This window comes from Rhinopithecus bieti, unplaced genomic scaffold (assembly GCF_001698545.2).
Source record: "Rhinopithecus bieti isolate Rb0 unplaced genomic scaffold, ASM169854v2 scaffold_20169, whole genome shotgun sequence".
NCBI classification, from domain to species: domain Eukaryota; kingdom Metazoa; phylum Chordata; class Mammalia; order Primates; family Cercopithecidae; genus Rhinopithecus; species Rhinopithecus bieti.
Window position 1 is genome coordinate 2,296,253 of NW_016810766.1, and position 27,625 is coordinate 2,323,877.

General features: G+C 34.4%; 1 protein-coding gene across 1 annotated transcript in view; it reads left to right on the forward strand.

Annotated features, from left to right (window-relative positions):
* Positions 1–27,404, forward strand: part of LOC108542669 (adhesion G protein-coupled receptor L3) — a gene marked incomplete at its 3' end in the record, with an annotated part of 115,669 nt that extends 88,265 nt beyond the window's left edge. Inside the window, exons 10-13 of the mRNA XM_017892774.1 lie at positions 7,994–8,203; positions 11,791–12,011; positions 25,436–25,502; positions 27,313–27,404. Of these exons, the coding sequence (XP_017748263.1) occupies positions 7,994–8,203; positions 11,791–12,011; positions 25,436–25,502; positions 27,313–27,404 (590 nt within the window). The remainder of the gene's footprint in view (positions 1–7,993; positions 8,204–11,790; positions 12,012–25,435; positions 25,503–27,312) is intronic.
* Between the last annotated feature and the right edge of the window lie 221 nt (positions 27,405–27,625).

Consider the following 27,625-nt stretch of genomic DNA (forward strand, 5'->3'; position numbering starts at 1 on the left):
TAATTCTGTCTCTACCGCATACTAGTAGAATGATTGTGGATAAATTCTGTATACTCTTTGCTTCAGTTTCTTCATCTGTAAGTTGGAGATAATAGTATCACATCACAGTGTTTTATAGAATTAAAATGAGTACCTTAAGAAAATAAATAAACTCTTCTAATAGAATCAGACAGTTTGAAAATTATGTGTTAGTTATTACTGCTATCATTATCAGCCACTTTATTTAACTCAGAAATGCTAAGGATAAATTTTTTCCATCTGCCTAGCTTCATTTCCTACCTTCATCCCCATCCCAGACACTCTTAAATTATTTTCTTTCTATTGATTGATCATTCCATTTCCTTTAACAATTTCTGCTGTTTTCTTTCATTTGTTATGGTAATTGCAAATCTGGTACACCAAATGTAGTTTTTTTGTTTGTTTGTTTGGCTTTTTTTTTTTTTTTTTTAAATTCAAAGAAAGATCACCAATAACTTAGAATGTGCTAATCATAATAAGTATGCTTCTGAAGCCAAAAATTTTGCTAAAGAAGTTCCATTGAGTCCAAAGGACAATTGTATATGAATGCTGTATGCTCTTAAGAGCACACACTTGCTAGTGTTTCTCTTTTACCAATTAAAGCATGAAAATACTTAGATTGGTTTTCAATTTGATACAGACTTGAATATTGTTGGTAGGTTGTTTCAGTTAATTGACCTAAAAAGAAGTAAGAAATATACATATTGTCCTTCTTACTGGATTACCCAACTATGGTATGTTCTGCAAAGGAAATCCTAATTTCTTCAGAACATTAATCCCTTCACTTTCCCAAGAGCTTGTGAGGTGACCTCTGTCTGATGACCTGGTTCTTAACAGTTAGATCAATGCCAGGAATTTTTTTCACAGAGTTCATGCCACATTTATCTGAAAATAGGCTTTTTGGAATCCTGCTGGCTGCGGTTTAATTTACGATTCAAATCAATGTTTTATGCTCATGGATATGTTAGTGGTAAGGTGAACACTCCTACGTTTTCATTAAAAAAAGAAACTCAGCTATATTACAAATATTTCACAACACGATATGTTGAAGAGGTAATTTTAAACTCATATTATTCTGCTTTACCAAATCTAGCTCAACATTAAAATAATGCATTATTATGCAAAAAGTAGAACAGGTTCTTGATAATTATTGGCAAGCAGTTGATAATTATTACAGGGTGATTGTTCAAGCAGTCTGAAAAATGCAACTCTCTAGAATTATTTTTTTCAAAAAAGAAGGAAAAAAAACCTCTCCAGAAGCATTCACAATTAATTTGTATAATTTGTATCCCATCTGGAAACACTTACATAGTTAAAAATGAAAACTATTTTAAGATCTGTCTATCTCATTTGCTGACTTGCTTTTTTGACAATAAAGTTAGAAATATCAACAGTTTCACATAAAGTCTTCGTGTACTCAGATTATTATTATTTTTTAAATCATAAGGCAAAAGTCACATTTTTCTGTTCCAGAAATTTGGTCTTAGTATCATTAAATGTACCTCATGGTATATTGGAGGGTTTTACATGGACAGAGTCACTCTCACAAGTGACAATCATTGTGTAAGCCATCCATTCTTCCCATCACTCTCCTTTTGAGGTATGTGAGTGCTCAGTGACAAAGACAAAGCAGATTAGGTAAGAGAAAATAAAAGGAAAATCAGAAGCTTCATGTAAGTTTTACAAAATAATTGGCCTTTTGAATATGAATAGAAACTTCATAGAAAGCCTGAAAACAATTATTGTTTATATAAAATTTCTTTCTAGAGATGATAGATTCATTGAATTTTCTGAAACTATCTTCTGAGGAAGAATTCTATCATTCTCCTCTGATTTTTCTCTCACATCTCCTTATCTTCCCTTAAGAAGCTAATTTCCTTGAAGTCTTTGATATTTTTGTTTATTGTTATTTTTTTAATGAGTTTTCCAAGAGTTCCTTGCAAAAATTACACTGGTCTGTGGTACAGACCCTGACAAAATTTTAGTGTCATTCTTTGTTTGCTACTTTATTTGTCTTTTGTTCTAACCTAAGGAAAAGTATACAGATGAATTAGTGTTTTTCTTGTTTTATCATTTAAAAGTCATAAGTGCAATTGTACAGTAATCAAGATGTAATTCAGATTCAAAAGTTAAAATCTGCTGTCTTCATCTGCTTTGGGCATTTTTTTGTTTTATTTTCTCCCAGACAAGATCTGGGTCTGTCACCCAGGCTGGAGTACAGTGGTGTGGTCTTGGCTCACTGCAACCTCCAACTCTTGGGCACAAGCCATCCTCTCACCTCAGCTTCCTGAGTAGCTGTGACTACAGGCACCCTCCACCCTACCCACCTAATTTTGATATTTATTGTAGAGACGGAATTTCAGCATGTTGCCCAGGCTAGTCCTGATTTCCTGGACTCAAAGCAATCTGCCTGCCTCGGCCTCCCAAAGTCTGGGATTATAGGAATAAGCCACCACGCCTGGCTGCTATAGGCATTTTTATAGTCTTAATTTATAAGTACCACAAATATTAATAATAACTAAGTTGGAAATGTTATACAGTGAAATTAGATAACTCATAGTTGACTGGAATATTTTTTGGTGTTCTTAGTTAAAATAACATTAACATTTATTATTGTTATAGTTATTATTTTCTGATCCTCCCTATATCATTTATATAGGCTTTTATTATTTAAATGAAAATTGCTATTGAACATGAAAAAATTCAGAATACATTCAGATTTAAAAAAGGAAAGAAATACTCGCTTTCTTACTTTCACATATATTATGTGAATTACTTATCACAGTATCCTGAAGCCTCAGTTATTTTACTGCTATGTGGATAAGGCTTCTGATACTCAAACAGATTAAGTACTTTGTTAAAAGTAACAATGACTAAATTGAAGTGACAAGATTAAATTCAAGGCTTTAGACTCCAAGAATTACTCAAGATACTTCTTATTCACATCTGTACTTTTGTCTTCATTTTTATAATTGTTTGACACCTTCACATTATAGGATATCTTAAGGTATTATGATGTAACAGCCTTCTTATTTTCTAGCTCTAATTTTCTTTATCTTTTACTCAACATTTTAGAGCTGCTGATTTACGAGGAAGAGTCCCAAGGACTGTTTAGTGGGCAGCATGATACAAGTTATAGTTTGAATAAAAATCCATTGTAAAAGAGAGGGATGATTAAAGAGAGGTCATTTATTCAATCAATACATTAATTGTGCAGCTACTGTATACTACCTATTTCTCCAGGACCTGGAGGAGTGGTAATCAGAAAAGATGAAGCAACTTATTCTCTATGAGCTTTCTTTCTGGTTGGGAAGGGCACAGAAAATAAGTAGAAAAAATTATTAAAATATATAGTTTACATAAGTCATAAGGAGTAAGGTGAAAATAATACAAGAAAAGCAATAGAGAGAGTCAGAATACGGAAAACGGGTCTGTAATTTTAGATAGGAAGACTCAGAAAAAACCCTCTGTGGAAAGGTGACATTTGAATAAATAGTAAAAGGAGGGTGGCAAGTAAGCCATGCAGATATCTTTTGGAAGAGTATTCCAGGCCAAAGGAGCATCAGATGCAAAGGCCATGGGACTGGAATATCTCTTACCCATTCAAAGAACAGAGCAGGCCAATGGAAGTGGAATGAAGTGAAGGAAGGGAAGAATAGGAAATGATGTCACAGGGGTGCAGTTCTTAGGGCTATGTAAGGCTTTTGTAAAGACTCAGTTTTATTTTCATTGAGTGGGAGCCATTGGAGGCTTTGATTAGAGGAGCGATATTGTATGACTTATATATAAAAAGAACCTCTGCTCTGCTAAATATAGAGAGAAGTGGGATTAGGGCCAAAGTAGGGAGATCAGTTAAGAATCAGTTAAGAGGCTCTTCATAAGAAATCAGATGGCTCCAATCAAGTTGGTGCAGTTGAGATAAGAACCTGGCAGACTTAGTGGGTAAGACCTATAAGATTTCCTGTTGGATTAAATGTAGTGTGTGAAGGAAATAAAGGAGTCAATATAATTCCTGAGTTTTTGACCAGAACATTTTCAAGAATGAAGTTGCTATTTGCTAAAATGAGGAAAACAGAAAGAAGAGCAGATTGGAGGCAGGAGGGTAGAATAGGATAAGATCAGGAGCTGTTTTGGACATAAAATATTTGATATCTTATTAAATATCCAAGTGGAGATTAAATGGGTGCTAAAGCTGTACTGATATGAGAGGGTTCAGCTCTAAGGCATTTAGCCTAATAGAAGTGGGAATATAATTGTTCAAAACCAAATATTTTTATAGATTGCTTTAATGTTAAGCACAGTACTAGGTGCTAGGATGTAATATTAATAAAATTGATATAATGCCTGCTCTCAAGGTACATAATGGTATATAGCTTGTCTTATAGGTGATTGAGTTATGTAGTGTTCACAAACATGCAATCTCAGAAAGGAATCCTTGTGCCATTATCACCTTGATACAACTATACCTAGGAGTTTAATTCAAGGGGTCGTCCTCTTGAAAGGAGTTTGCTTTTTTCCATGCATGGACTTCCTTCCTAGAAGTTCTATTATGGCAGACTATTAATTATAAACAAGGCTTTACATATTTACATCTGTTATTTACATTCAGTGTCCACTTGATATGGTTTGACTGTGTCCCAACCCAAATACCACCTTGAATTGCAATAATCCCCATGTGTCAAGGGTGGGGCCTGGGGGAGATAATTGAATAATGAGGGTAGTTCCCCCATACTCTTCTCATGGTAGTGATTAAGTCTGATGAGATCTGATGGTTTTATAAATGGGAATTCCCCTGCACAAACTTCCTCTTGCCTGCTGCCTTATAAGACCTGTCTTGCTCCCCCTTCACCTTCTGCCGTGATTGTGAGGCCTACAAGTGGAACTGTGAGTCCATTAAACCTCTTTTCTTTATAAACCCAGTCTTGTGTATGTCTTTATCAGCAGCGTGAGAATGGACTAATACACCATTGTTCTTTCCTGTTCATGTTACTGGTAAAATTCAAGTATTGAGTTGTCTTTGATGAGTGCTGCCCTCCCAGTATCATGGACATATAGGTGGTTGGTGTTGATGTTTTCCTGGCTAAACAGTCATAACTAAAAGGTGACTTATTTACTAGACTTGTTTGTTCTACATTTGAGTGCTACAAATTTTTGCTACTGACATTTCAAGATCTGATATTCTTCTCTTAGTAACTCTGCATGGGGTTTTTGAAGAGCATACTAAGGCACTGAGTAAAATAAGTACATTGCTAATAATGTATCTACCCAGATAAAAGTGGGAGTTCTTTGGTTTCTTATCATTTTTGCTTGTTCTTGTTCTTCTTTTTTTTTTTTTTTTTCTGTTTTTTTCAAAAGGGTGTTTTAGGTCTTTTAGGATACATTTGAGATGGTGTTATGGCTGCCATTTTTCCATTATGAAAGACTACTGTGCTAAACGTTGGTATTTGATTCTCAAATCACAGCATCTTTCGTTTGAGTCAAAGAAGGGAGCAAATAGCTGTCTATTCAGGGAACCAGGTAGCACTAACCACTCTCCATTCTCAAACACTAAAAGTAATTTAAGCTACTGCAGACCCAACACTGCTTTGGTAGTATCCCCCAGAGAACAAAGCTGTTAAAGCAAAATTTCATGTGGTTTTCTTTCATGACCTGAGCTCCTTCTGAGAAATATATCAAGAGGTATGCAGGAATATTTCAAAACTGTTTCATTGACAGTATTCTAGTGGGGGTCTTTATCAAATAACAACTGTGAAGTCATATCTGGCAGCATGAGGAGTGCTATGATTCAGATTACAGCATGGTGGCTCACTTCTAAGAATTTCCACATCCAGAAAAATCTTTGAAAGGATGAAGTTAAAAAAAAAGAAGAAGAAAATCTGGATATATGTTTTTCAAATGTCCTCATTTAAAATCCATTTTTTTCAACATTTATTTTAGATTCATCGGGTACATGGGCAGGTTTGTAACATAAGTGTATTCTGTGATGCTAAAGTTTGGGGTACGAATGATCCCATTACCCAGGTATTGAGTGAGCATAGTGCCCAATAGGTTTTCTACCATCACCCCCCTCCCTACCTCCCACCTCTGGTAGCTCCACGTTTCTATTGTGGCCATCTTTATGTCCATGAATACTCAGTGTTTAGCTCCTGATTATATGTGAGAACATACAGTATTTGAAAAATCTGAATATTTATATAGATTAAAATTGGGCTTAGTGTGGAAGCCAACTAAATGTGGCGACTTCCATCCTAAAACAAAAGTCAATGTGTATGATCTATATAGCTCAAAAAGGCATCACTTAGAAAGACAACTCTTTGTTGTCAAAATTTTCCATGTAATTTTATACTTTTACCAATTTTACGTATATTCATAGAAGTCAATGCCATTGATTTTCTTTTTTTTTTTTTTTATTTTGAGACAGAGTCTCGCTCTGTCACCCAGGCTGGAGTGCAGTGGCACGATCTTGGCTCACTGCAAGCTCTGCCTCCTGGGTTCACCCTATTCTCCTGCCTCAGCCTCCCGAGTAGCTGGTACTACAGGCGCCCGCCACCACGCTCGGTCAATTTTTTGTGTTTTTAGTAGACATGGGGTTTCACCATGTTAGCCCGGATGGTCTTGATCTCCTGACCTCATGATCCACCCGCCTTGGCCTCCCAAAGTGCTGAGATTACAGGCATGAGCCACTATGCCCGGCCTGATTTTCATCTTTTAAAATTTTACAAAAATGCTGTCATAGTGTATAGATCTTGCTTTAAAAAAAAAAAAAATTAGATTTTTGTGTATTATCCATGTTTGTGACTTTAAATATAGTACACTGATTTTCTACTACTCTTTAAAATATCATTGTACAAATTAACCTTTTACCCAATCATTTATCCATTCTTCTACTGATAGAAGTTAGGTATTTAGGTCTCTTCAAAAAACCTTGAAGGAAAAGAATTGACAGTCATAGACAATTTCTCAACTTTTCTCCAACATCTTGAAATACTTATTTGTTGGGCCTCTATAAATTCTAAAGCTTCACAGAAGTTTTTTTAGGGTAGGGACAAAATATCTCAAGGTGGAAATAAGAGTTCTGAATCTTAAAACAAGGACAGAAATGAAGTAATTGACAACCAAGGAACATGGCAGACACAGAGCTTCTCCTACTATTTTAACAGAACCAAAACATGATGTTTCAGTACAGTTCACGAACTTTTTCTTGTTTCTTAGCTCTATTGTCTGCTATATGCCACTTTAGTATAGCAATTCTGAATATTTATTTTCTGTCAATGTATAACAGGCTCTATTCATGCAAAATCTTCAAAGATCAAACTTGCTGATGTCTCTAATCCATTCAATGTGAATATAAATCCAATGAATATCCTCATTCTTTTAGATCTTCCCAAAAATAAATGGTACACATGTGTGGCTATTCATTAGAATTCACTGGGGATCTTTATGAAAATACATACTTATATAACACAACCTTGGAAATTATGATACAAGATTTATAGGACAAAGGAATTGCATTTTTAATTTTAAAACTCCTTAGATGATTCAAAAATTAGTTGAGATACAACTTCCCCAAGTATAAAGCTTAAAATTTTAAATAGTGTTCCCTAGTGGAGATGGTCTGAAAATTAGTCTAAAAAAGTGATACAAATTTAAAAAATAAAATGTTTTACCTTGAAATCTTTGGCCAGAATTAAGTTGGTCTGCTTTAACTACTTATATTCTGAAAATGTTTGTAGCTGAGAAAGAAGCAAACACTATTGGCATCTCTGAATATCAAACTGATTTACACCTCACAGAAAAGATAAAATGCTCTATCTGTGGAAGAGAAAACCCAAATCATTAAGTTACTTTATTCATTGTGGGCATAGAGGGTATTTTGTGCATTATTGTTATCATGCTTTCTGAATCCAGGCCCTTATAAAACTTTGTAATTGGTTATGCATAAGTGCAACTTATGGCTTTTTTGTTGTGTTTCCAGCACAGTGATGCGGTCCATGACCTCCTTCTGGATGTGATCACGTGGGTTGGAATTTTACTGTCGCTTGTTTGTCTCCTGATTTGCATCTTCACATTTTGCTTTTTCCGCGGGCTCCAGAGTGACCGTAACACCATCCACAAGAACCTTTGCATCAGTCTCTTTGTAGCAGAGCTGCTCTTCCTGATTGGGATCAACCGAACTGACCAACCAGTAAGCAACCAACATTGATACCAGTGAAGAATTTTTCCGCTTCCAGCTTTTCAGTACTGCCAATATTAAAACTACTTAGTTTGAAAGTATCATTTCTTCTAGTCATCTAAGATAGATACTAATTTTCAGGTCTTACTCGGTTTTCCATTTTTCATATCCCATCATCATAAATAAGCAGCAACCTTTACGAATAAGGTGTATATTTCATTTTTAAATAGACTTTTGTTTTTTAGAGCAGTTATTGCTTTACAGCAAAATTGAGCAGAAGCTACAGACATTTCCCATCTATTCCCTGCTCCTACACATGCATAGTGTCCTTCATTATTAACATCCCCCACCAGAGAGGTACACTTGTGACAACAGATGAACCTACATCAACACATCATTATCACCCAAATTCCATAGTTTACCTTAGGTTTCACTCTAGCTATTGTACATTCTCTGGGTTTGAGTTTTTTTCACTGCCTTGAAAATCCTCTGTGCTTCCTCTGTTTAATCTCTCCTTTCCCACTAATCTCTGGTAACCACTATTTTTCTTTTTTACTATCTCCATGGTTTTGACTTTTCAGAATGTCATATGATTGGAATCATTTAGTATGTAGCTTTTTCAGATTGGTCTCTCTCTTTCTTTCCTTCTTTCCTTCTTTCTTTCTTTCTTTCTTTCTTTCTTTCTTTCTTTCTTTCTTTCATTTTTCTTTCTTTTCTTTTTTGACACAAAGTCTCACTCTGTCACTCAAGCAGGAGTGCAGTGGCATGATCCTGGCTCACTGCAATCTCCACCTCCCAGACTCAAGCGATCCTCCCACCACAGCCTCTGGAGTAGCTGGGACTACAGGCATTTGCCACCATGCCCAGCTAATTTTTTGTATTTCTAATAGACAGGGTTTGGCCATATTGTTCAAGCTGATCTCAAAATCCTGGACTCAATCGATCCACCTGTCTCAGCCTCCCAAAGTGCTGGGATTACAAATGTGAAGCACCATGCCTGGACTTGGCTTCTCTCAAATTGTCATATATATTTGAATTTCCTCCATGCATTTTTGTGACTTGATAGCTTATTTCTTTTTAGTGCTAAATAGTATCTTATTGTCTGATGAGATATTACTTCCAAGATGTCAGTTATGCTTTTGTCAAATATGAAGAAAACTGCTATAAACATTTGTATGCAGGTTTTTGTGTGGACATGTTTTTAACTACTTTGGGTGAAACCAGGGAGCACAATTTGTGGATCACATGGTAAGAGTATATTTAGCTTTAAAGAAACTGACAAATTGTCTTCCAAAGTGGCTGTACCATTTTGTGTTCCCATTAGCAATGAAGGAGATGTACATTTCTTCAGAAATTATTTCATAAACTTGTCTTTCTAAGGAACTACATATTGTCATTTTTTTTTCTTTTGTTTTAACCACAGGGCTCAATATTGAGGAAACTTTGGTAAAATTATTTAGAAAATGAAAGAATATCTTTTTTTCCAATTAATAGATTAATGTTTTAAAGTTTGTAACATGCCTTAAAATAGCCAGTATTATATGAAAATCTGCAGGTCTAAAATAAGTTTTCTAATTGATGTATTTTGGAAAATAGTACAACCTGCAAATCATTTTTAGTATATGTAAACTCTTCTCAATTTTTGTTTGGCACTTCATATTTGGATGAGTTCTGGTCATGTCTTTAAGTGCTAACCTTGCACGTTATTGCACCCTACATTTAGTTGTATCAAGGAAAGGAGGAAGAGAAAAAGGGAAAGAAAAGGAAAATAAAGGAACAGCACTAGCCAACTGTTGGTAAAACCAAACAGAAAATGTAAATAATAGACAGTATCTTAATATTACACAGACTTTATGCCCACTTATAATTTTTGGAGCCAGTTTCAGTTTACTTAAAATTTATGCACATGATACAAGTTTGTAATCATCAGTAAAACTGCAAATGAGCAGAAAAGTTTCATTTTGTAGAAGACTTTTGAGCATAATAAATAATTCGCTTACTTAATGCTGTTTTCTGGTATGTGTCCATATGTATGGAGTACTTTACAATAAAAATGCAGTTGGATTCATGTTTGTGATTACACATTCATGATTAATGACTGTAAAGGGTACAATTATGGTGATTATATTTTTAATTGGGTATCATATACTAATGTGACAGCTTTCCCCATAAATGCATACCTATGAATAAGCAATCAAAGTACACATTTCTTTCCCCAAAAAAGTAAAGCCTTATGATAACAAAAATTAATAGTTGAAGTTCCAACTCAAAAAAGCAAGAAATGGAAAATTGTGTTATTTTCCAAGAATATATCATTTTATTCTCTTGTTAGCTTGCAATTCAAATGCTGTGTGATTTCTTTTCATTTAGAAACCTTATTCTTATTTTTGTTTCCTGATGTTACATATGGTATGAAAAACTTGGCCAAATATTGCAGACTACACAAAACTCATTTCTAACAAGTAATACAGAGAACAATGATTGATATGAAAAACATGGGTAGAGTGCAGCTCAGCAAAACTTGTCTTTACTCTCCTTGCTATCGAGGTGTCCTTTTCTGCACTCCACGTAGTGTTTAGGACCAGCTTTCTTTCTAGCTCCTCAGATGTAAGACTTCCTGATCTCTCCTTCATTGTCATCTTTGTAACCCAAAATTTGACCTGCCCTTTTGTCTCATTTCATAGAGATTATACTCACCAATGAATTTCTATTACTCTGATAACTTCTATAAGTTTGCTGCCCTTTCTAGTAGCAGTTATAGATTTTAATCAGGGCTTCCTATAAGGAACAAGAACTCAAAGAAATGAGAATTCAGGAACTGACATAAGGGTAAGAAATTGATAGTTGGTCAGCTGAAAATTGTAGTACTTTAGAAAATATACAAAATAAGGACTGGCTGCCCTTTTGACCAAACTTGTCTAAACCAATATTTAGTACAATAACAAAAAAATCAAAGAAAGAAAGCAGTTTGGGAACATTTAAGTAGATCCATTTTTATTCATGTTCACCATGAATTTTCTAACACCACCTTAAATCCTTTTTGATACCAGGCAGGGAGAAATAAACAATTACTAATAATTAATTTCATCATGAAACAAACAAACAGTAATAATCTCATCATGAAAAGACTGCAATTAACTACACTATTTAATTTTCCCCTTAGTTTTAACGTTTCTCTTTCATTGACTATTGAAGAACTTACTCGGTTAGTATGTTCTAACTCTAACTCTAACTCTAACTCTAACTCATGATTATGGCCAAGAGAAAAAAATTCTTAAAATCTATTTTGAAATATTTTTGCACATCTTTCAGGAATAATTATTCATAGACTCTTATTAGAATTTTTTCTAAGTATTTTTTTTTATTCTGATGATATGCTGTCATCCATAAGCCATTATTAATGTTAAAGGCAGTTTTCAAAGATAGATTATATTTAAGTATGTTAGGTTTAATATCTGTGTTTTAAGAATCTTCCCTAGATGATTATTTTGCAGACCTATTGTAATGCAGTTTCGGTAAATATTTAATTTGGTTTTATGGCAGTTCACCAGTATCCCATGTGATAGTGATTTGACTAAATCATTTGTTCCTTTTCCTAGATTGCCTGTGCTGTTTTCGCTGCCCTCTTACATTTCTTCTTCTTGGCTGCCTTCACCTGGATGTTCCTGGAGGGGGTGCAGCTTTATATCATGCTGGTGGAGGTTTTTGAGAGTGAACATTCACGAAGGAAATACTTTTATCTGGTCGGCTATGGGATGCCTGCACTCATTGTGGCTGTGTCAGCTGCAGTAGACTACAGGAGTTATGGAACAGATAAAGTGTGAGTTTATTGTTTTCTTTCTTTTTAAATCTAGGTGAAATAAAAGTGTTGGATTTTCTTGGAAGCTAAGGTCTTTATATTACCTCACAGCAATAAATGAAGAAACTGAGCAGCAAATGTGTATAATTCAATCCATGGTTATACTTTGGTTATGATGTAAAAAGAAAAAGATACCTTGAGACTTACCATGATGCTGTTTTAAAACAGTATAATTTTTCCACATCCACATCATAACCTTGTGTAATTACGAAGAGATCATAATTTTATTTTTCTTCAGAACATTAAGACATTAATCAAAGGAAGAACTAGCTGTATGAAGAGCTGTTTGGTAGTATAGGATGGTGCAGTCCCTGACCTTGCTGGCTTCTCTTCTTCCTGACAGTCAGTTTAAGTCACTGGAAAGCCTTTTATGTCATCAACAGAAAGAGTATAGGAGCAGGGACAGCCCATGTTTTTCCCCTTTTTTCCTGGGTAGACGTTGAGGTAGAGTGATGAATTTTGCTTTCAACATAGCTTTAAATTGGTAAGACATACCTATCAAGATGTGAAGCATATTAACATGGAGTTCAGAGAAAAATATGTTTGTAATCTACATGAATATAACAGTTGAGATCTCTAGAGTAAATCAAAGTTTTATGAGAAGATTAGAAAGTAAACCAAGATAGACCTCTGATGAATAATCATATTTAGAACATAGCCTCAGGAGAAAAAATACAAGTAGAGAAAAAGAAGAGGTAAGCAGAGGCTTAGAAAGATTACCATGAGGTTCAGATTCAAGGCAAGGGAGAAGAAAGTCTCAAGATGGTGTTTCAAAACACCATTAGTGACCAGACACAGTGGTGCATGTCTATAAGGCTACTCAGGATGCTGAGGCAGGGGAATCGCCTGAGCCCAGCCTTTGAGATTACAGAGAACTGTGACCATGCCACCTTACTCCAGTCTGCATGACAGCGTGAGAACTCATCTCTAAGAAGCAAAACAAAACTAAAACAAAAAACCACCATCAGTGGTGTTTTATGTCAAAATTCACTTAAATAAAAAACAAAAACAAACAAACAAAAAATTTGACCTCTAGAACAAGTCTTTTTTTTTTTTTTTTTTTTTTAAGAGGCAGGGTCTCTATGTTGCCTGGGCTGCTGGAACTTCTGGGCTCAAGTGATCCACCTGCCTCAGCCTCCCAAGTAGTGCAACAGCCATTTTTGCAAAGTACTGGAAGCAGAAGTCAAATTGGGAGGTGTGAAGAGATAAGTCAGTAGTAATAGTGTTATTTACACCTGGAAGTAAGTTGATTAAAAAATAGTGAAAATATTAACTTATGTGATAATCATGAAGGAAGATTTTAAATATGAAGTCTTAAGCATGTCTAGGGTGAGAAGAATCAAATTAATAGGAGGAGATTCGTAGAGAGAAAATTCCTTATGGTACATATGGGCCAAATGAAAGCGAAAAGTCTTGGGGGTTAGAATGACACACGACTAAACACAAGATTAGGAAACTCTTGATTTATTAATAAAAGTGGTCTTAGAATTTGCAAAGTCCATGGCACTAATTTTACAGGTGAGAAAATAAAATACTAGATTAATTAATTGCGTTGCCTGTGGTTATAGAGTTAGTTGGTAGCAGATGTGAGATAAACCAAGTCAGGTTATTTCAAATCAACTAGGAATTTTTTTTTTTTTTTTTGAAACTGTAAAATGACCTCACTTTTTTGAGGTGAGTGTGAAGAAAAGGACAGGCAAGGTACATTTTGAAGCAGAGGAACTTTTCCATCAAGTAAAAGATGCTGATTTCTATTGAGTGAATAGGTGAGGTCACGTCAAGAGAACGGATTTGAAAAGCTTTGAAATGAAGACTGTGGAAAATGTTCTAAGGAGCCAATTAGATATTAATAAAAAGATTTTCAAACAGCAGTGAAGGCTCAGATGAGGTTAGATAACTTCAATTTGTACAGAAGTTAATAAGCCGAATTTCATGACTTTCCACCGGCAATCAGCAGTCTGAACATGCTGGCAGTAAAACAGCTTGCTTCTCAGAAGTGAGGATTCATAAAAAGGGAACGACAAGAAGAGGACGCCAGAATTATTGGGAGCATAGTTAAAACAGCATATGTGAACTATGCTATTTTAGGCACCAACACTACAATTAAAAGAAGACTTATTCACGTTGAGCCTTTGTCTTGAGTACAGTGACAGGCTGTATAAAACCATTTGTCTAAATATGCCAATAACTATTTTTTTTTTTAATCTCACCTTTGTGAATTGTAATCAAGTCTGTGATTTTTTTCTGTTAATTCCAGTGACATCTGTGATACAGACTAGGATTAGCAAAAAAACCACACACACACACACACACACACACACACACACACACACACACACAAAACACATTATCTGAGGTTGTCCCTAAAGATATCTTAAGGATGTTAGGTTGATATAGGTTTATTTGTTTTTTTAAATAATATCTTTGATATATTCATATAACATAAAATTCAGTCTTTTAAAGCATATAATTCAGTTGTTTTTAGGATGCTCATGGTATTATGTATGCATCACTATTGTCTAATTTTAGAATATTTTCATCAAAACAAAAAAGAAAGCCCCTAGCAGTCATTTCACCTAGATCATGGGACTTTACATTCTTCTCAATGCATTTTCTACCACGAAATTGAGTAATATAGTTATCTGTGACCTTATACTATTTCAAATATTGTTGCTAAGTAGCTCCATTTTGCTCTCTTGAAGTTCCAAATTACATTTTTATTTTACATTAATTTTTTTCTCCTTAGGTATTTGGAAATTGTCCTGTTTCTGAACTCATTCAGTTTGTTTGGTTTGTGTTTTAGTCATTTACTTTGAGACAGATGTCATTTTTTGGATAGTAGAAATCTATCTTTTCTTAGAATCAATAATATGTAATCTCTTGTGACTTTGTTAAAGCTTTGGCCATCATTGCTTTAATTTCCTGCACCATAACTGGAAGCTCTCATTTACTGACATTATTACTGTGTGAGACTAGGGGCTAATTTATTTCCCAGGCACTGATTTAAAACAAGCCTTAATAACAGTTCAGTTTTGCAATTATCACTTTTTCCAACACAAAGAGAAGCAAAACAGATATAGAGAAAAGGGAGGGTAGATGGAAAATAAAGAGGAAAAGACAGAAAATTTCATTATTTCAATTATTTCACAAGCAGGCATAACACATTTTAGTGTCTTGTTGTACATTTTAAATACATTGTCCACAGAGAAGCCTTCAGTATACATGTAAAAAAATGTTTAACTTCTACTTTTTCGGAATTCATGCAGTCCAACATCTGTACAGTGCTGTTTTGCCCACTGAAGAAGCAGATACTGAAAAGAGAACCAGTACTGAGCCATGGTGTTTACTTGAAAAGTTGAATTGAACAGATTGTTTCCATCAGGGTTTAATCAAGACATCGCAATGAAAATATAAGCCATTAATTTTTACGCAACTCAAAGGATTTCTATATATAGAATTATATATCTTGTTTCTTATCATCGAGACTGTCTTTGTTCCAGTTTCTCCTGCTGTTACGCATTGCTTTTATTTTGTTTTATTTTGTTTTTGAGACGGAGTTTCACTCTTGTTGCCCAGGCTGGAGTGTAGTGGCACGATGTTGGCTCACCACAACCTCTGCCTCCCGGGTTCAAGCGATTCTCCTGACTCAGCCTCCAGAGTAGCCGAGTAGCTGGGATTACAGACATGCACCACCATGCCTGGCTAATTTTGTATTTTTTAAGTAGAGACGGGGTTTCTCCATATTTTTCAGACTGATCTCGAACTCCCAACCTCAGGTGATCCGCCAGCCTTGGCCTGCCAAAGTGCTAGGATTACAGGCGCAAGCCACCATGCCCTGCCTGCTTTTGTTTTATTTAATATGACATTTCCCACTCCCTGCTCACCAAGTGCATCTTTTTTGCACACATCTCTGCTGTCTCAAGTTTGTTTGTTTGCAGTGTCACCTTCCTGTGTACTACACTGATTTTTTCAAGCATGAAAATGTATAGTCCACAGCCTATAATACAGTGGAATTAGCCAGAAATCAGAGAAATATTGTTAACTATTTTCTTTAAATTATTATTAAGCTCAATACAGTAAAATTGTATGTCTTGGAAATCTTTTTTACTTGTTTTGCAACTTCATGTTTCTTAAGTTTTATTCTTCAGACTTGCCCACTTAGAGTACATCTAGAATAAAACCTTTGAATGTCTATTACAATAATTCAGATAATAGACATATCTCCCTTTTCTCTCCTCTTAATGTATTTGTTTATTATACTGACAATGAGGCTTTATTTCTGAAACCTTTAATATAATAATAATACCTTACATTTCTAAAATGTAGAGAATTATATTAATGGTAGAAGATAAAATCAGAGATAAAATTGTTTCATAGGTTAAATAAATGCTATTTTGACAGATATGGAGATAAATATCATATTCCATCTGGCTGATGGATTTTGACGTTTTTCTATGAAATGTTGTTAGGGCTATTGAATTTATTATTTTATATAAAACACATACACCCAAAGCATACAAATTTGATTCTAAGAAGTTGCTTAATTTGCCATCAATTTGCAGTGCTTGTAAGGAGCCATTATTTGTTTAACAAAACCTTTTTATCTGTACTGACATTATATTCAAGAATGTACTTAGAATAACATTTGGTTAAAATAATTAGATATTTTAAAATCCATTTTGAAAACAATAATCTTAAAACAAAACAAAACAAAACAAAAAAATCTCTGCTAGTAGACCACAGGTATAAATTGCACTGTTAATAATGGGCATTTATTTTCATTTACCTCTTTCTTATATCTTTTTATGTCTCTCATACTGTTATTCATATAGATATTCAGTGGGATGACATCAATATGATACTGTCAGAAGAAAACTATAGCGAAGGCTGGCACTGACTTAACAATAATTCAAATGGGACAGATTTGGAAATTCAGTGCTAAATACTTTGGTTTTATGACCTGAAACTAATCACTTCATTTAAACTTTAATTATTCCAATATTACCAAAGCATGCAAACTGTTTGAACAGTAAATTTTTATTTAAAGAAAAAATCACATTGATAGTTTATAGCATTTTCCACTCAATCTCATGTATGGAAAAGCAGTGGTTACCATCATGAGTCGATTGGAAGAAGGAATTAGAAGTGGGTACCAGGAAGAGGGAGAGAGGACACTGGGAAGGGGTTAAGCCCAGAGAATTGTCTAGGAGAGAAAATCTGGGCTAAAAAATTGATGAGTGGTTTCTAAATATGTGGATGAAGTCATGAACATTTATAATCGATCAGAATATTCTTGAGTACTAGAAGAATAGCCAAGCTGTTAAAAATAATTGAAATCAAATTTTATGATCTGAAAATTGTTGTAAATTATCTATTAAATTTTACATTTGTCTTCCCAGCTCACTAGCTTAAGAGTATCTCTAAAAGGGGTGATCTCTCCTCTCTTAGTTAAAAGACCCCAGACTTCCTTATTTTCACTTCATCATCTAACCAGCATAATCGTGTAGGTAGAAAAGTGATTATAGATTTTTTAAAGATATCAGATTAGAGTATTATTCAAGAAAGAGATTAGTTAAGGAACATTGAACTTGATGGTACCTGCAAGTTATATGCATAGATTTATTTAATTACCTTGTTCACAATTCCTTAGCATTTCAAATTCATAGAAAATCATATTTTCACTTAAGGAGTATTTTTCTGAGCAATTATTATATGATGTTATAAAATGTTCTTATAACATTTCATTGAGATAAAGCATCTGCCTTGCTGTAATATTATCACCAGGTGTGTTTGACTATAGCTTGGCCAGTAGGAAATAGTACAGATAATGGAGAAGTATTTGTTATTGACATATGAAGGTCGTCATTCAATATGTCTACAGGGAGTACATGTATATGTTTATATACTATTTTATTCAAGGCCAAGAGCATTTTATGTGTATGTGTAGTAAATGCTGAAGGGTTATTGTGTCATCATTTTATCATCCAGAAAGCCAATGATTGATTGGACATGTAAAATTATCATCATATATACAAGAATTCTGGGTTGAGCATAATTTTTTTCTATTAAGAAGTTATCCATACTAGAACTATGTCAGAGATCATCAGGACCACTGTGCTGTTATTTTTAAAATGCAATGAAACGCTAGACTTAAAATTGAATATTGGACCTGAGTTCTTATTGGAATTAAAGAAGTGTAACAACTTCCACAGCTATCATTAGACATCTAGAGCATCATGTATAATATATCATGACTTTATTGATTAGGATGGCTACATTAAAAAGTACATAGTGACAAACATTGTTGAAGATGTGGAAAATCAGAACCCTCATATATTGCTGATGGGAGTGTCAAATGGTGTAGCTAGCTATTTCAGAAACTCGTTCCACAGATTTTCAAAATGTTAAACATAGTTTTGATCCAGCAATTCCACTCCTAAGTATTTATCAAAAACTAAAAAATAAAAACTAAGGACCACGTTAAAACTTGTATACAAGAGTTCATAGCAGCATTATTTATGTTAGCCAAAACATGGGAATACCCAATGTCCATCAACTGATGAAAAGTTAAAATGTAAAATACCTAAATGATGGAGTGTTTTTTTGGCAATAAAAATGAAGTATTAACACATGCCATAAAATACATAAACCTTAAAATTATTATGTTAAGTGACTAAAGCCAGTTATAAAAGACTATATATTATATGTTCGCATATATATAAAATGTCCAGAATAGGCAAATCTTTAAAGACAGAAAATATAGTGGTTGCTAAGATTGGGAAGAGGGTGGATGGGTCATTGTAGGGCAGTGGGAGGTCGAAAATGGGGAGTGACTTTTGGTGGGTACAGAGTTTCATTTTGGTAAAATGAAAATGTAAAATTAGATTATGCTGATGGGTTCACAACTCTTAAATATACTAAAAACCTTGGAGTTATACTCTGTTAAATAAATGATTTGTGATATATAAATCATATTGCAGTGAAGCTGTTTAATAATACTAAAAGTTTCGCTAACATCGAGATGACCTTATATTTAGAAAGATCTGATATTTTGACTTGAGAACTGTTTCAGTAATCTGTGCATTATATACAGCATATAAATTTCTCACCTACTCATTGAGAATTTTTAATTATCAACCAAGCTACACCTTTAGTTGTTGTATAATTTATATCTTTATTCTCTGGAGAAACATCTAATAGCCACAGTGAGTTTGGAGTCAGGTAGACTAGAATAAAATTCAGTCTCAACTACTTATTATCTGTGTGTCTGTGGGTAGTTTACCCGAGTATCACATTCCTAATCCGTATAGTGGGAGTTATTATAAGTACCTTGCAAGACTCTTCCAATGTGTGAAACTCTGTGTGTGTGTGTGTGTGTGTGTATTTATGAATCAGAGTATGTATATACATAAAGTATATATTTGTATATAAACAATATGTATATATGTAAAGCATATGCTAGACATCTGTGACTAGCATAGATAAGCATTTATGAAATTAGAACTTTTATTATTACTGGTACTATTATTTGGCTGATACAAATGAAGAAATACAGACATGATCAGCAACATTGCTTTTAATTATAAAATAGATTGTATTAAAAAGCAACCATTCACTAGAGTAGTGATTACAATTCTTGTTTGTTTTTTTTTGTTTGTTTGTTTGTTTTTACCTTTCAGGTTCAGAGGTACATGTGAAGGTTTGTTATATAGGTAAACTTGTGTCACAGGGGCTTCTTGTACACAATTCTTATGATATCATCTGAAGATGAGACCATGGCAATCACTCAACATTTAGTAGTATTAATAAGTTATAATAGTTATAATTCTTACCTTTATAGTCCATCATAGAATGTAGTATGCATTTTGCTGAAAAAAATAATGAAACTCTTTTAAAACTATAACATGTTGAGGAAATAAAGACAACACAATCTATTTTTGATATATTAGAGGTAGTGTTTAATTCTAAGATCAAAACTGTAGCAGAACCTCAAATGCTAGTCTTGGCCACCACTGATTTCACTGCATCCCTGTATCACTCCACCAGCCTTTTTTTAAAATTCATGTACTTGCTTGCAAAGTATTTCAATATTAGCTGTATGAATGTGCTGTGATGAAAATGGCATTAAAAAATCCCTAACAATCATATTATGCAATAAACTGAGGACTAGATTTATTATACTCGATGTATATACCTGTCCCTTTTTTCTCTTCTTGTCCTTCTTTCTTGTCCAGTTTGTTCCTTTCTTATTCTCTCAATCTTGCCAGATATATATATAAATATAATATGAATATTATATTTATATGCAAATATATTTATAATGCATCAATACACAAATATATATTTATAATATTACATATAAATATTACTAATCCTAGTTACACTACTAAACTACCTATACTCTGACAAATATACGCACAGGTCACGCAAATATTACAGAGAAAAGGATATTAGTACATACATTAAAAATTCTCATAAACAACTTGCTAGTGATTAAGCCTTGTGAATTTCATGATCTACATAGTAGCCAACGATCGTTTACCTGGTTACACTTCAATACTCATCAAGAAAATTCAGGTCTGTGATTTAGCATCCTGTAAGAAAGTGAAACAAACTCATTGCTATTCTACATTACCCCACAAAAACTTTGGTTACCCATCATTTTGAAATAGAGTAATTCACCAGGACAAAAGACTACTTATTCTTGTGGGTTAACACACGCCTCTCACCACATCAATAAACTTGTATAACTTCAGCTAAGACTTCATCATGTAGCTAGCAATATCGTCGTTACTCTTTATTATTTGAAAAAAATTACCCCTTATGCTCACAAAATGAATTTCAACAACATATTTGTATTCCAAGATACACATGAAAGGACGGTCAAGTCAAGGTTCCTGCGGTAGTATGACACAGTGTGTTTTTGAATTACAAGGATATACCTAATATCAAAAGTCTTTTACTATTCGCCTCAACTCAAACATGAGTGATGGTCAGAACTGCACCTGCTTCTCAAGTCCTCTTATCTCTTCTTGTTACAGTACTTCTTATACAATACGTACATGTATAGATGATAGACAATGTGATTTCATCACTTATAAACGAAGCAAATTGCCATATCGCTCTCACAAATAAATGTGAATGGCCAATCCAAATTACTCAATATTCAACAACCTAAATGTTGCTAGATGGATACAAGCGCAATTTTCAGATAAATTGTATTCTTCAATAGCGGGGTCAACCCCCCCCCCTTACATTCCACCAACTGGCTTCAGTGTGTCTTTAGTGGATAAATTGTTCTTCTAGCTTTGTCCTCACCTTAACCAGTGTCTATCTTACCCCTTGTATCTAAAATGTCATCTGAATGGTGCACACTTATAACCTCTGGAGGTAGGAATATATGTTCTCAGGCATCGTATACATACCCCCCACGTAATATTCTTCTCCACGTTAAAGGCTGAGTGACACTTGTTTTAACATAGGCACAGTGAACTGGGACCAGGAAATCATGCAAAATTTTTAACGGTACCTTAATAGGAAGCAGGAGGAAATACAGAAGGCTTTGAGAAAGCCAGCATGTGGCCAGAAACCAACCAGCACGCCGTGTGGCATATGGCAACTCAAATCTAGAAAAGGGAATTCTTGGCCACACAGCCTCCAGAAAAGGAAAGCCCAGCAGCCCTCATGGAGGGATGATTTTGTGTAAGTACACTATTTACTTATTTTATGTCTGCCTCTTTCACCTGTTCAGCTCCAAAAGGAGAACTGTAAATCCTATTCCTTGCAAACTGATAAGAAAACTGTTTTCTTCAAAGAATACAAAATCAATCATTTTGAAATGCCTTTACATTTAGAAATATCCTATGCTGAAACATATTTCAATAAAGCGTCTTACGCTAAGCTGAGAATCATTTTTCAAACAGCAAGTTTTGCACAAGCCTATAATTTAATGATACTATTATACCCTTGTATTGCACACTTTGGGAACGATTATCTTAATACTCTCGTAAAATTCCCCTTCAGGTCCCCCAGCCACTGTTAATAATACTCACCCACAGCGGCTATATTTTAACGATTCCTCTAGACTCTCGCAAAATCATCTTCTATAGACAGATTATCGGAAACACCATTTCTCTATTAACATTTTCTGAAAACGTGTCTTTAGTTCTTAGATTCCAGCCTTCAAAAACTTGCTTTGCACCCTACAAACACAATGAGAGTTATAATTATTAAGTCATTCTTAACAACATATTATTACTCTCGTAATCTGTTGCTCATAATTTCAGCAGCATTCATCGCGGCTGCAGTTGTGTGTGTGTGTGTGTGTGTTTGTGTGTGTGTGTGTGTGTGTCTGATCTAGTCTGGGAAAATGTCCATGTTTTGGTCTCGTCCTTCATTGTTTTTTTGTTTTTGTTCTTGTTTTGAGATGAAGTCTCGTTTTGTTGCCTTGACTGGAATGCGATGGCATGATCTTGGCTCACTGCAACCTCTGCCCCCAGATTCCAGAGATTCTCCTGCCTCAGCCTCCCAATTAGCTGGGATTACAGGCACCACACCTGGCTAATTTTTGTATTTTTAGTAGAGACGGGGTTTCACTATGTAGGCCAGGCTGGTCTCGAACTCCTGACCTCAAGTGATCTGCCCACCTCGGCCTTCCAAAGTGTTGGGATTACAAGCCTGAGCCATGTGCCCAGCCTCCTTCATTGTTTTTACCCTGAGGGAAAAAAGGATATTTGTTCAGAACTCAGACCTTTGAAAATCTTCCTTCCCCAAGAGTTTCTTTTTTCTCTCTCTCTCTTCCCCGGTCTGTCGCTCTCTCTTTTTCTGTCTCTCTCATACACACATACACCCAATCTCTCTCTCTTTTATTACATTGGTGACAAGCTAGCCTATGATCAGAATGAAGACAATGTTCATATTTCAACCTTGAATTCTCTGGTTTGTTTCTGCTTATATTTAGCACTACACTTCTATTTCATATGACCAAGTTTTTTGAACACCACCACAACAAAAGGGTAACTAATTATCCAAACAAACCAGTGGTGTTTAAACATTGATTGCTTCACTAATAGCATTTTTTCAAACAGGATTATTGTGTTTATTTTGAATATAGGAATTATCTTGTCTACATAAAAAATGGGAACTCGTAGTCAGTTTCTTTTTAGAGTGCCTATTGTACTTCTACTGAAATTAGTTTACATGTATTTAACTTAATAGAAGAAGGCCAGACTTCGTTTTCATTTTGTTTTGTTTTGTTTGAGACGGAGCCTCACTCTGTTGGCAGACTGGAGTAAAGTGCCGGGTTCATGACTTACCACAGCCTGACCTCTTGGGCTCAAGCCATCCTTCCACTTCAGCCTCCTGAGTAGTTGGGACCACAGGCATGCATCACGATCCCCAGCTAATATTTTTTTACTTTGTAGAGATGAGGTCTCACTATATTGCCCAGGCTGGTCTTGAACTCCTGGGCTCAAGCCATCCTCCTGCCTTAACCTCCCAAAGTCCTGGGATAACAGGGGTGAGCCACTGTGCCCAGCCTCTTCATTGTTTTAAAATGGGCTTTTTGTAGGCAACCTGTTTTGGTTCAAGATTTTTTTTTTTTTTTTTTTGGCTTAAAAATCTAGCTCTTAAAATAAGTTTAAAAGTTATAGCAAAGTAAAGGAAGCTAAAAACCATAATAAACATCATTGCCTCCATTACTCAGATATTAAAACTGTTAGCATTTTAGTGTATTTGCTAACAGTAATTACTAACCTAAAACATATGACTAAAGCCCATTTTGTTCACTTCTAGTGCTCTCTACTCTTATGTGAGAGACAACCACTAACATGAGTTTGGTGATTTTTTTTTCTTCCCATTAAATAAAATAACATATATATATATCCATCAAAAATGTATTGTGTATAGTTTTTAATGTCTGTGTGTGTGTATATTTAACACACTATATTATATATACATTTGATATAGTTTAGATTCTGTACCTTACTTTCTTACTCAACTTTTTTTTTTTTTTTTTTTTGAGTCAGGGTCTCACTCTGTCACCCAGGCTGGAGCACAGGGCTGTGATTTCAGCTCACTGAAGCCTCAACCACCCAGGTTTAGGTGATCCTACCACCTCAGCCTCCTGAGTAGCTGCAACTACAGGGACACACCACCATGCCTAGCTAATTTTTGCAGACACAAGGTTTTGCCATGTTACCTAGGCTGGTCTCAAACTCCTGGGTTCTAGTGAACCACCCTCCATGGCCTCCCAAAGTGCTGTTATTACAGATGTGAGACACCACACCCAGCCCCCAACTTTGTTTGTTTTTTTTATTTATCCTATTGACATATGTAGATCTACTTCCTCCTTTTTAACTGTTTTATAACATTTCATCATATGAATAGAAAATATTGTATTTATTCATTCCTTTTTTGATAGTCATTTCTAATTTCCCTTGACAGTTTTTCTGTTATTACGTTATTACTTAGGGTTAAGTAACTTTTATAATCACAGAAATATTTGAGTACTTAGGATTTGCATGTTTATATTATATAGCAAACCAGTCTTGAATATTTACCACTGGAGCTATTTTCTTCTTATGCCTCAACTATAGCAAAATGGCAAATAATTCAAGATATTATTTTTAACATCAAATGTAATTTGTTCAAAATGTACATTAATCTTTCTCATAACTAGTCACTTCCATTTTGTCTTCCTGTCATCCTGAAGAATGAAAATGTAATTTCCCAGAGGTTTTAAGAATTGGGGGAGTATTAAATGTAGCTGAAATTAAGTGATTAATAATTTACTTCCGGGTCATGAATCAACTTCATGGGATGCTAAGGATCATTTGCTACCCCAGAAGAATGAGCAGTAACAATGCACTTTTTCAGACTCCAGAAATCTCAAAGGTTGGCTGCCCAACCTAATTAAACTTCAATCTTCTGATACCAAATTTATTTCTTCTTTGTACTGCATTTCCTCAGATCTTCTTGACAGGAAAATGTCACTTTGCCTGACAGCTGATAGACAGGTTATGTAGTACCATAATTGAAGAGAAAAGGATAGCTTAAAGCTCCTCGATTTAATGGCTACGTGTATGGCTTTTTCTTTCTTTCTCTCTCTTTTTTTTTAAGTTTCTATGACAGACACAAAAGGCCTGAGCAAATAGGCCCAGTGCCATTTTTTCCTGCTTCCTCCAGGGGTAATTATCTTACTCCATCAATAGTGCTGTCAGAAATTGAGCACATAATTCAGCATTTAAATGAACAAGCAATGTAATATTTCCTGTCTCCCAGTGGAATGCTTTGCAGCTCACATTCTTCTCTGTCACTCGCTCACTCTTGATGTATGTCCCATACCCAGTCCTTGAATGCCTTCTCTCCCTTGTGTTTCATTGCAGATGTTGGCTCCGACTTGACACCTACTTCATTTGGAGTTTTATAGGACCAGCAACCTTGATAATTATGGTAAGAATTCCTAATTAACTATGTGTTTCCCAGCTCAAGATATAAAACTTTCACTATCCCAGTTCTGACTGTCTTTAATTTACAGAGGTTAATTTGGGGAAAGCATGTACTTATTTGACCCAACATAATTCAAGCAATTAAACACTCATTATAGTCTATTTTATGTTGTAAAATAGTTAATCAAAACTGGTGGGAAAGAAAATATGCATTTACAAAAGCTTATGGAGTGTTATAGCTACTCAAGGGTCCAATCCAACATAACCCATTTGGTTTCATAGATATTTGAACAGGGATGACTCTAAGGTTGACAACAGTGTATTTCCATTATTTTTCTTTTAGATAATTTGAATTGGGAACTGATAGAACTTAGAAAGGTGGGAAAACACCTGACTGTTCCTATCAGCTTTGTTTTTTAAATGAATCTTGAAAACTTTAAAATTTAAAAGCAAAACTTTAACACTTTACTTGAGAATGGCACAATCGCATTAGGCATACATTCTGGAATTATGCTTCCTTTTCCGTTTTTAGATCCATAATATTCTGATTTCAAAAAATGGATTAACTTAATTTAGATAAAACTGTTAGTGTAATTGCTTATATACTTACCATTTTAAAAATACAAAGTTGCTATCCATTTTGTGAATAAAATGTTAGCCTATTGACTTTGGATAAATATAGGTCTCCAGTTTCTTATCTGAAATCTTTGGGACAAGATGTATTTTGGAATCAGAAAGTTTTCAGACTTTGGAAAGGTAATATGGTACATACACTGCATAATACACAATAACCCTATTGAGGAATAGGCAGTTACCCAAAATCAAATACATCAACAAATACAGGGGAGACTAGGCAGCACTCTGTAATCAAATACAATATTTCAACAGAGAAAGAAAAAAAAAAGGAAAAGTAAGAGCAAATAGTGGAAAGACCATGGACAGCCTTATGTCAATTCAAATTAGGTTTTCCCACCACATAGATTTACTTCATGTTAGACTTTTTGGTCCCTGAATGGATTTTTTTTTAAATAACTTTCATTTTGCAGACTTTTTGGATTTGGGGATGAATGATAAAGTATTACGAACATGTATTTTTGAGAGAATTTCAGGAGCGCTTTTATTGCCAAGTTGTGGAATATATAAATTAATCAAGTGGTAAAGGGCAACTCACTATGTGGTTTTTTATACAGTTTACCTGTGTGTGATATATGAAGTTTACATCAGAGCTTTATGTTTTTCTGTTTTGTTTTGTTTTAAATTTTATGCTTTCTGTATTTCCAGTGACATGACAATACCACGGGTGGTTGGTTCCCTTTACTTTAGTCCTAGTTTATTGTAGCATCAGAATTTAACCAACATTTTATAATCCTTTTGAACTAGCTACACAAAAATATATTGATTTTAGTATTTGCATTTTTGTAATACAGTATTTGAAAACATGTCACTAAACAATAAATTTAGATAAATGTTCAGAGTGTAGAAATAGTAACACACCTAAAAATGTATTGTTTTTGTTTTGACATACACTAGACTTTGAATTGTTTCACAATTTCCACAGCATCATTCCAGCTGATGCTGATTTTGTATTTGTGTGATTTGGCATAGCAGGCATAGTAGTGCTTTGTAACTCAGTAGTATCCCAATTCTCAAAAGTAGCTTCTTGCCTTTACTAAAACACTAGGCAGTCATCTATGATCCAATTCCTTTAAAAGTGTAGTGAGACCTAATTTCCCAGAACAACTCATCTGTTACAGAGAATAGATTTGTTATTTTTTTTCCTACTATGCTACATAACACTACCTTTTGCATTCCAGCTTAATGTAATCTTCCTTGGGATTGCTTTATATAAAATGTTTCATCATACTGCTATACTGAAACCTGAATCAGGCTGTCTTGATAACATCAAGTAAGTGATTTTTATTTTTGTTTTCTATAGGTTGCCTTATATTTATACTATAAACTATCTTTTCTATTATACCAAAATCTTACGACAAAAAGATAAAGAATATGAGTGTATTGTCTTTGCTGAATAAGATTATTGATTGACTATCAAAGTGACTTGATCTGCCTGAAAATAAGTATAATAAAGTTCTGTTTTCAAAGATACTTTTTCTCCTAAATTCTAAT